The 11,474-nt window shown below is 40.7% G+C and overlaps 1 protein-coding gene across 1 annotated transcript in view; it reads left to right on the top strand.

The window, feature by feature from the left end:
• Nucleotides 1-10,559, top strand: part of disc1 (DISC1 scaffold protein) — a 51,239-nt gene extending 40,680 nt beyond the window's left edge. The window contains exons 13-14 of the mRNA XM_078272862.1: nucleotides 5,313-5,431; nucleotides 8,799-10,559. Coding sequence (XP_078128988.1) covers nucleotides 5,313-5,431; nucleotides 8,799-8,994 — 315 coding nt within the window. The 3' untranslated portion in view covers nucleotides 8,995-10,559. The remainder of the gene's footprint in view (nucleotides 1-5,312; nucleotides 5,432-8,798) is intronic.
• The last annotated feature ends 915 nt before the right edge of the window (nucleotides 10,560-11,474 follow it).

Below are 11,474 nucleotides of genomic sequence, written 5' to 3'. Positions count from 1 at the left end.
ATCAGCTAGAAAACTGAAAATACAGCATCTCTATTTTCTGCAAAGACGAACTAAATTACCTGACTAATGCAACTTTCTCACGACGTCTCCCGGCCATTTTTCACCGCAGAGAGCTGCTCCCTGCCTGGCTAAAGCTAATATAGTTAGTCTGAAGAAACAAGGCGCCTGTCCCAACTAAGGTTATGGTTCGGAGCTGCGACGCTATCCACCACTCTCTCGCCTGTACTACTGGAACGGACTGGGAAACCGAAGTTTTCACCAAACTTGCGATGTTAAAGAGGCCGGCGGATCCTCTAACTCTTGTGGGTCGCCACCACTTGCTCAGAGCTTCAGAGCTAAGGCGGGGCTACAGATTAGTTGTCCCTAAAAAACCTGCGTATCTAACAGTAGTTCCGCATTACATTAGTTCCGCATTACATTAATTAATTAATAATTAATTTGCACGTGAGTTTTATATATATTTTTATACCGTGTATTCTCTGTAAATTCATGCACCGAACCGTGACGCCAGTACCGTTTCGGTTCAATACGAATACATGTACCGTTCCTCCCCTACTAAACAGGGTTATGTTACAATGAAATATAGGACTGCAACTAACAATTATTGTCATAGTCGATTAATCTGTTCGATCAGTGTTTTGTACAGCCCAAGATGATGTCCTCAAATGTCTTGTTTTGTCCTTAACTCAAAGATATTCCATTTACTGTAATAAAGAAGCTGGAATTTTTTTTCATAAAAAATTACTCAAACTGACTAATTGACTAATCGATTAATCTTTGCATCTCTAATGAAATACAGGTCTGATCTTTTGAGCATTTTTCCTACTTTTAATACTAGAACTAGCCACTACAGTACAGTAAGACATTTTTTTTTATTTCTGTGTCATCCACATAACTTAACCAGAGACGTGCATCTTTAGTGCCAGTCCTTTAGCACAATATCATGTGTATCAAATATCTAAGATTTTTGTTTTAAACAAGTCAGCTAAAACATTGAAAAGTCAGCCAGAGACGGCGTTTTAACCCAAGTCATGGACTAATCAGCTAGTTAGCTACAGTACAGCTCATACAATTTGCTTGCGACAGTCATTTCAGCCACCAAAATGATTTCGGCTAGACATGAGAAGGCTGCTCTTGTCTACCTCTGTCTGAAATCAAGGACCCATTGTTTAAAAAAATATATATAAAAAATAACAAGAATGTTGATGGTAAATCTACCAATGTTATTATAAACTGCTCATGTGCTGTGCGAGAATAGAAAGCTTGCCGGCTTAGCAACTGTAACTAAGGTTGGAACGGTCAGTTTCTCCTCATGCACAAGGTGTATAGGACAGTGACTTGTATATGTGAACTATGCAACTTTAAATCACGTACCTAGTTGATAAAAATGCCTCAATCACAATAACGTATGATGCATCACTGAGTCAAATGATATGATGGCTGCTGAATGGTATTGGTATCTTTGTCTTGATATAGCCCTATGGAGGAGCTGGATTCTCTGCCTCGCAGTGTCTGACCTCTTTCTCCTTTCCATAATGACTTTAAGTAAATGATTTCCACTTAGCCACTGCCAAGCCGCTGCCACAACGGAGATTGATTGGTGTGTGTGTGCGTGTGTACTCTATTTTGTTATAATCTCTACTAATTGTTCTTTTATCCTCTCAAGGTCCTTACATCCCCCTCTTCACACTGACCCACAGTACCAAACAAATATACAGACATTATTAAATTGAAATGCATACTAATTCTAGGCTATCTTCATACACTGTGTATGATATTGTTTTAGCAAGTATAAATAACAGGTGATTAGGTACAGTACATATAAAATGTGATGCATTATTACATGTCACTCAAACTGCAACTTTAGAATGTTAATACCAAACAAAACAAAAGTTTGATATCTTTCCAAAAAATATGAACACCTGTGAATAAGTGTGCATTGTGGGACAGAAGTGTACACCAACATCACACTCTTAAATTGAAGCTGTATCCCAATTCCACTTCATACTAAGTGATAACATTTTGTATACTCAAAGAATTGTTGATTTTTGAGTGTACTGCTGATGGACACTATTGTCCCACAATGAATGCAACATTACACATTAAAGTAAATTGTAAATGGTAGTGAGATAGAAATAAAATAAGTATTGAATAAAAGTATTCAGTTTTTGTAAAAAACATTTTGCTTTCTCTTGGTGAAATTTGTCAGTGACATTCTAAAGTCCCACTTTGATTGATGTCTAAAGGCGCCAGTATTGTATCATTTCCTGTTAGTATATAACAGTTAAGTATGTTGATTTCTTGTATTCTATCTACTCAAACAATATACTATAATTGCCATAAGTGCAGAGGTTTATTCCTCCGACCTGTGATGGTTTTCCTGCATGTCTTCCCCCCCTTCTCTCCCCCCTTTAATATCTCTCTGCTTTCCGGTTCAATAAAGGCAGAAATGGCAAAAAAAAACAACAACCCACAATCAATAAAAAGTAATAATTAATTAAATTAATGAAAATGAATTAAGACTAATAGAGTTGATACTGTATACAATAAGTATGTATTATGGAATTGCAACACAAAAAACAATTGCAGGTAGTGGTCAGACCTCAGGGAGACCTTAAGAAAACAAAAAAAACAAAAAATCTGCATTAATCTGCATACTTCCTTTAATTATACATAACTGTCAGTTTGCTTTCCAGTGTGAAAACACTACAACCTCAAAACCTGCTTTGAATCAGTGTGTGGTACAGAATTGGGACACTGCTACAGACAGTAACACCTCATACTGTCACTGCACATACTTGTAAATTACCTTGTCGACGTTCTTGAAAAGTATTTCTACTGGCAAAGCATCGGTGGTAACAAAGACGCTAGTTAATCATACGCTAGTTAATTAGCTTTTGAGTTTAAAATGAATTCAGCTACTTTATTGTTTGTACATATAATAATATATCAATATGACCTTGAGTGTAATACCAGTGCAATGTCATTGCTTTGTATTGCCAGCACGGCAAGTGTCGGGCCTAACAGCACCCGTGGGAACATGCACAATCACCTGCTGTCTCTCACTAATTATTGCTTAAATAATCATACCAGTGCATACATGCACTGAGCATTGGATTTCTAAATAATCTCTTCATACTTATGCAGTCTGCTTTGTTTAGTTGTGGTCTAATAACATTATCCCTAATTTGCATCAGGAATCAACACGCCAATACATGTATGCCTGAGATTCTATTATTATTGATTACAGATTGACATGTTGAAATCTTATTTCCTATGTTTTCTTGTTTGTCAAACGCAAATGTAGCAGAGAAGGTCATTTGTATTGTTTTGATCGCCACCAGGTGCAAGAATAACATCTTTTGAATAGTTGTTTAAAAGGTTTGTGTATAAAGGTATGTTTTCAACAGTGTCATTCTGCACAGTGAGCTTTTGTCTTCTATCCTGTGGTTGTATTGACTTTACGAATGCTGACTAGAGGCTTTAAAGTGTAGAATCAATCAGCTGAACAAACACAGGGCTCTTATCTGCTAAAGAAGCTCCTAACCTTGACAAACAAACAGCTCAGTCAATCTATAAGTTGACTGTGTTGGTATAGGAGGACAGGGATGCCAGTGTCACATAAGGTGACGCCTGAGAACAGACCTGTGTCAATGGCTGTTTGTTCATTTAAGTGCCTCAAAACACAAAAAACATGATGTTTTCTTTAAATCCTTTCTCCTGTGGGCTGCTCTGCCTGTAAGTCTTGGTCAAAGTCCCTAATTGCATCAGCGAGGACTTTAACCTACATATCATCGTGCCTCAGGCCAGTTGTTTCTTTTGGGCTGTTACATCATCCAGAGAAGGAGTGCTATTCCAGGACAGAGACCAGAGACGCGGCTTTCCAGTGATTGTTTTGACACTTCTGAGCTACAGGGAGTTGATATTTTCTACCTGCAGCGATGAGTCAGATTAGACTTTCTATGTGTTGTTTGACGAGAACACTTGGTCTACCAGCGTGCATGTTTCTATTTGCTTGAAGTGCGTCTGTGTACTCTCGTGCGTGTGTGTGTGTGTGTTCTCTATGCTTGATAAGTGTGAAGAAACTAGGACACGATGTCTGCAAAGAGGCCTGTTCTAATTATGGCCAGCGCTGCTTTCTGAATGCTCTGCTCTACTGCACTCTGCTCCTCCACCACCCTAACATCCCCACCATCCTCCAATACACACTCAGCCTGGCTCGCAGTATCCTCAGGTGATGTGCACATACACCGCCGAATGTTGTGCACACACCCTAAGTTGCTGCTGTTCCACCTCTTCCTTTTTATCCGTTGCTTTGGTTATATTGCTCTAGTTTATCTTCATGCTTTGTCTGCACTTTACACTTCTATAAATCTAGACGCACCCTAGCGGCAGCAAATGTAATTTGCAGCCAGGGTCGTCTAGCAACTCTCCGTTGGCTTGCGAGCTGGAAGATTCAAACTCTAGTCAGGCCAATCACATCGTGTATAGAGTCGGTGGGTGGGCTTAACATAATGATGGCAGAGTTGCGACGGTTCTGTGTGATTTCCCTGCTACTTGAAAACAATGAACATGGCTGCTGCTGCTGGCGAATAGCGGTCTTTCAAATCGGTTTGGACCGCGACTCTGGAAGACTTGGAGTTAAGCTTTTCTTTGAGAAAAGAACAGCACTGAACTCGCTCCGACTACGTCACCTTCTTCGTTGCTCTGGTTGGTTGTAGCACTATCCTGTTGCATGCAGAGGGAATCTGAAAGACAACTGTTTATCCCGCCCCTGGGATTGAGCCCTGCCAATGGGGTATTCCCAGACCCAACATCTTGATGTGGGTCTGGCTTGTCAGGCTACTTGACTTTCTTGCGCACATGCACACACACACACACACACACACACGCACACGCACACGCACACACACACACACGCAACTATACTTACAACCACGCCTTACTTTTTTTATTTGGTCTAATTTGGTTTGATTTGGTTCAATAAAATGTATTTTTGTAAAACTTTATCATGGTGTGTCTCCTATTTGTTGTGGTCTAAGAGCCGGGTCACAAATTGTTACTCTTGTTATTGTTAGATTATGTTACAGTAGTTATTGTGAGAGATTGTTAGATAGATTTTTGTGTTCATTCTTCAATATCAGATCCATATATTCTTATACTTTATCAGCTAAAGTTAAATTCTTCGAGTAGGAATAGAACTACAGCCACACAGGATATAAAGAAAAGAGAAGGTGAACTGAGAGTAAGGCAGCACAGATGTCAATTGTTGATCTTTCCTTACCCATCATTTAATTCCTTTTCCTTGCCAGGACGGGTGCAGCGAGGCTGCAGACCTGACAGAGCGCTGTGAGCTGATCAGTGACAGACTGATGACCTTGGAAGATGAATTGCAGACGGCCATACTGAACCGGGATCAGTCCCTCACCCATATCCTTTCACTGCTCTCTAATTATACATAATCATGTAAACTGACTGTATGGGTGTTGTGTCTCTGTACATCTATCTTAACGACCTAGTTTACTCTAGGCCTTCCAACTCCAAAAAGAAGTACACATCCAAACTACCTTTAGGCTTAGACTGATGTTCTGTGACTTTTCCTTTTGAGGAAAAATCAACCTGTCTCATCTGACATTATGGTTCCATTCAGGGAGGGAATTGAAGATAAACTGCGATCAGAGGATTTTTCTTGACAGGCCTGACGTACCAACTGGAAAATGAAATGGAAAAAGTCCAAGCGAGGTTATTAGAGGGCGCTCAATGTGGGCTGCCAGTCACCATGGGCTGAGATTAAAGTTGGCCGACGGGGGCAGCGCCTCAGCAGATAGAGGAATGTCACTGTAATGACTCTGCTCCCGTCATATCTTAATGTCCATTCTCCTGCTGACCCTCCCTTTCCCTCCCCTCCTCCGTCTGCTTACTTCCACTTGTTGGATCTAGCTTGGAGGAAATTACAATATCCATGATAATGACTCAAATGAAACTGTTGAAGCTGATTACAGGTTACAATACATCATTTTCCGTGCTAATTAGAAAGCTGATTGGAAATAGATTAGTGTGTTTTTCTCGCTCCACTTTTCCCCCTCTACACTGTGGGCTTATTAAGACAGATAGAAAAGGCGATGATTCAACACGGGGATGAAGAAAATTTGCCATCTAACCTGCTGTTTTTTTATTTATTTTTTATTTTGTGTCATGCTTCATTTCTCTTCTTTGAGACACGGGCTGCCAGAAATACTTTCCTAATCTGATAAAGATATTAATTTCATTTTAGGATCTCTAAAAGCTGTGTTATGCAGTACGTCCTTCACTCTCTGTTGAAGTGTGGCCTGACTTTTTCACATCTGATTAGAGATTCAAGTCCCCCGCTGTGCTGTCAAGGGTTAGTACTGGCTCCTTACAGTGTTTGCATGATATCAGTGCAGCCTGGCAGTCGGAGATAGACAGATTGGCCTGCTTCTCTCCACCTCACTGTTGCTGTGTCCGTACATGCCATTCATTTCAGCCTTTTGAAGTCAAGGCATTCATGCAAAAGAGCCAGGGACACTAGAGGACACTAAAGATACAGCTCAATATTGATGTTGGGTTGCAGACATGGAACAGAAACTGAACTTGGCATAATGCTACTGTTGCTATAGTGACGGGAAGATTAAACCTCCAGTCTCTAGTGGTCTTAATTGAGTCCCTTCTCTCAATTCAAAGACTAATCAATTGTATTCGTCACATGAATTTGTACGAAGTACAATTCCAGTGAAATACTATCCCATGAGCTCCTTTAACATGTGCATGAGTCATCATAAAGCAGAATGTGGCCGTCAGATCGGCACACAGAAAAATAGTCACCCGGTTGAATGCACTGGCACTCCAGGATCCAGCCAAGTCTCAGCGAAAGCACACCACATCTCCCGACATTCCCCTTAAGGGCATGCATTGAGGCCACCCAGTTTACCGTCCAACGCCTGCACACTGGCCAGCAGGATGCACAGCAGAGAAGTCGCAGTCGGTGTTCCAACTCCTCCACACTTGCCTCGGTGCCCCTCTGATGTAGAGATCGACTCAGAGATGGTCTTGCTTGTCCACGTAGTAGGGATCATAGCCACAGGCCGTAGCTGATGGTCATCTTCACCTTTTGCTGCGTTTACTCTGATGTTTACATTTAAAAAACCTCGACAGGCCAGGCTAGCAGAGTCAGCAGGAGACTAGTGAGTTGATTTCCCTATCCTGATTAGCGACTCGTAGTCATGAGATGGCTGCAGAGATGGTCTTGCTAGCTCAATCTCATCTTCTCCACCTTTTCCTCAGTGTTTACTCCGATGTTTACATTCGAAAACTTGAGCCAGCTGGCTAGCTAGCCTAGGCTAGCAGAGTTCGCACGAGGTTAACAGAGTTGGCAGGAGACTGGCAAGTTGATTTCCCGATCATGATGAGCGCCTCATAGCCACATGTCATCACCTTCCAAAGTCAACCACATAAAGCTCAACTAATATTTGTAAAATAGACAACTCAGCATACGTTTTGGGGAGCTGACAGAGAGGTGACTGGAGAGGTCTGCAACTTCTACATGGAGGTGGATGAACAACCACAGTGACTGGAATTGCAAAAAAGAACAAAAGATGGGCAGTGTTTCTTTTAGGATTTTTTTTAGCAGTGGGGAACAACAACCCCCTGCGGCCAAATGTTTTACGTATGAAACGGAACTGACACTACACTGCAACACAAACTAATATATTTATTCACCTCTATTCACACACAATGAGGCATATTTTCAGTTGTGATTGAACTGTATTTTTTGAGGAACTATAGGGCACTTAACCAACCGCGGTGACGTTTTTAGTGGAGCTGTTCGTTTAATAGTCGACTCGGAAGAAAGCGAACGTTTTGACAATAAACTACATCAACACAACAGTATGTGGAGTTAAACTGGACGGGCCCAATAACCTCTGAATAGTTCTACTTGTTGTTAAATTGCAATGTGAGCGGCAGCCAACGGGGGTGCATTATGTCGGCAGGATATTTTAAAAGGCAACCGCGACTACATTTTTTGTACAGCCCCATTTCTGATACCGTGGTGGCAGAAATTTTGCCATGGTGGGCCGCCACTACAAAATCAACATAGAGGAAACACTGGATGGGATAGAAAAAAATGATGTCAATCTCTGTGGTTGGTTTTAAAGGTCTTCAATATGATTCTGAACATTATCTACCTATTTAGACCAAGTTGCCTTAAAAGTGTTGCAAAATGTCTGCAGTATTCATGAAAAGATCTGTAACTGCTGGTTAATTATAAATGATGACAATCTGTGTCCATTCAGACAGTAAAACGAGCCATCAGGCCCCATCTGCCATCAAAGCAATCCCTTTGATTTGCCACTTAAGATGGACACTCATACGATTAATTTGAGTTTCTAAGCAGGTTAAACAATCCCCACACTGATGACTGCCTCTATCCCGTTTCATTGATGGTTTATAAATAATTTAGCTGGGCAGTCTGTTTGCTTGGGTCCCCACACTGCCACACAGCTCCACAGACGAGATGAGCTCATGAATAATGAATTGGATGGGGTTAAATTGGGTATGACTTGATGATCTGTCCCAGTAATCCGTTTGGTGGCCAAATTGGAGATTGATTACTTCATTAGGTTATGGCTGTCCTCTTGTATTACCATTAACCATTGAGGGCCACAAGTGTCACATTTGCCCTGATATTAGTAAGCTGGCATTCTTTTTATTTACATGATAATGTGTGATTCTCGGTTTGTGTCTGTAGCATCGGATTCTTCCTTAACTCATGCTGCACAGTCATTGGAAAAGGAGGTTCAGGAATTAAAAGCCACTTTACAAACCATGCTCGCACAGCTCAAAGAGGAAGAAGAGGAGGAAGAGGAAGTGAATGAGTTACAAGGTGACGACCTTGTGAAAAATGGGACTGACGATGAAGAAGAAGAGGAAGAAGAAGAGGATGATCAGTACTTCAGTGACAGCTGGGGCATTTGAAATGGATGCTTGTAGTGTTTTATGACCACTCACAGAGACCGGCTCTCTGAGAGCCTGAACTCAGCTTTGCAATAGGAGTGACCCCATATCCATTTACTGTAAAGCCTCACTCAAAGGGCTACACAACCAGCCTCTGTGGTACTGCTGAAAGTTTCCAGTATAGAGCCTTGGAAAGTCTGTTCAACATTGTATCCATCTACAAATAGAAACATATGAAGGATTTTAATGTAAAATATAAGACACTTTAATGCAAATTCCTCAAATCTTGCCAGTCTAAGTTTAACCAGGTAAAGAGTGCCTTAGGCCACCCTGCCGTTATAGTGATTCTTTTTTCAATGTTTTTTTAAGTCACGTCTTACTGGTGCTGAGCAATTACGTGATTTTTATTTTATTTTTACTGTAAAACACAGATTTTAGGTGATTATTTGGTTTGTTGAAATTTTTCAGTTGTTATAAATGATCAGCCCTAAAGCATTTGTAACTTTTGCAGCAAATTGTGAAGTTAGAAGTAAGAGTTAGTGTAACAATAGTCTCGCATTGCCAGACCTTCCTCCACAGCACTGCAGAGGAGGGTCTGGCGAGGCCACACAGCATACCAGGATGGGAGAAACGTGCTCTGGTTTATTGGCATTTCTTTAAACCAATCAATCACAATCATCTTGGGCGGCGCTAAGCACCGTACGGAGCAACGGCGCCTCTGTAAAATAGCATCGGGAAAGAACTTGTTTTGGTGGAACGTGCACGTTCAAAACTTGTTTTAGTCGTGTAACAGAAAACTCCAATGGACAGTCTAGCTAGCTGTCTGGATTTACCCTGCAGAGATCTGAGGAGAAGTTAACCATAGTCCTCATAAATCCACCAGAGTTTAAAATGTGAAATCCGGTAGAATTTCCGTCGGCACCGGAGCAATCCCAGAAGTGGAAAGTCGTGGATATAGTACTAGTGTAACAGTAAGAGTCATACAGCGAGTTAACTTAATGAGTAATGTCAGTTACAAAGCAATATCTATCCAGGGTTTGCTAATATTAGCTAACATAGCCACTGGAAGTTACAGTAGAGCTGTATCACAAAACCCCTGAGTGAATTGAATTGACCAAGGGTCCAAGAATGTTATTTCTTCTTTCAAGAGTTACATAGTAGCGCTTTAAAATTCAATGACAAAAACAGAAAATTATATACTTTTCTTTTTCTTTTTTAAATAGCAAGCATGAAACCAAACTGAAGTCTAAAAATCACTAATCGCTCAGCACGACCACCCGACTGAATTATGGCCGGGGACCAAGTGGACAATCTAAACATCTTTTACTGGTAACAGTTTTGCACATAAACTAAAATGTATGCTTCACTTTTAGGTCAGCTAGGCACTTTTGTGTGTTATCCGTACGATTGGACTTGAAATCCACTGTCCATGAAATAACTCTTTTGTGGTGCTACAGAATGTGAGCTAACTTGAACACTTGGTTTTCTTTGTGTGCAATATTTAGATGTTTTTCCTCCCTGTGTTAAAGCACTGAAGGTTTGGAGAGATGCGCTGTATTTTTTTAAATACATCTGTCACAAAAGTCCAGTTGTGTCTTATGCATGTAGGAAATACTAAAAAAATAAAATATCAGTGGACACATTAATAAACCCAGCACAAAAAGTAAGGAAATTTATGTTTGGTAGATTATTTCTCTGTGGTAACAATGCTTTTTCGCAATAAATCTTATAACCGTTGGAAAGCCTGTTTAGTTCCTTTTCAAATGGTGCCCCATTTGTAAGGAACATGCATTTGTGGGATGAGCAGCAGCGCTGAGTATGTGGGTTACGCCCATGAAAAATTTGCCAAATCTTCTCTGCCATTGCACAGATGCATGTTCCTTACAAATGGGGCACCATTTAAAAAGGAACTAAACAGGCTTTCCAACGGTTATAAGATTTATTGCGAAAAAACATTGTTACCACAGAGAAATAATCTACCAAACGCAAATTTCCCTACTTTTTGTGCTAAGTTCAGAAATATTTAGTTTTTCTAAAATAATTGTATCTGCCACTGATTGTGTTGTGTTATTTTTATTTTACTTTATGTAAGCTCAGAATCTTTTTCTTCATTCCACTGGGTGTCACTTGACTTTTTGCCAGGAACATTTTTGTACTTTGACCCACTAATGCGTTTTTTAATTTACTGTGCAGCTTTAACTCGCTGTATCATATTTATTCTTTACAGCATCTCACCAATTACAGCATGTACCATTCAGCCTAATGTTGTGTCCTGCTGGTTTTATTCCTGTATTGAGTTAAAGTCGCTCTGGTTATTTTCCCTCATATAAAATGTGCGGGCATACTGCCAGGCAAGTGAGGGCAGTGGTGACATGTAGGAGACATCAATACGGTAATAAAGATCCTCTAGTGAAGTCTATAGGGGATACACGGGCCTTCTATTGTTATCTCGCCTCAGCAGCGTTGGTGTGGCTAATTGGGAGGCAGCCTCATAGAGGACA

Source organism: Sander vitreus, chromosome 17 (assembly GCF_031162955.1).
Source record: "Sander vitreus isolate 19-12246 chromosome 17, sanVit1, whole genome shotgun sequence".
NCBI classification, from domain to species: Eukaryota; Metazoa; Chordata; class Actinopteri; order Perciformes; family Percidae; genus Sander; species Sander vitreus.
Note: the sequence above shows the minus strand (reverse complement) of the source record. Positions and strands in the feature narration are given on the sequence as shown.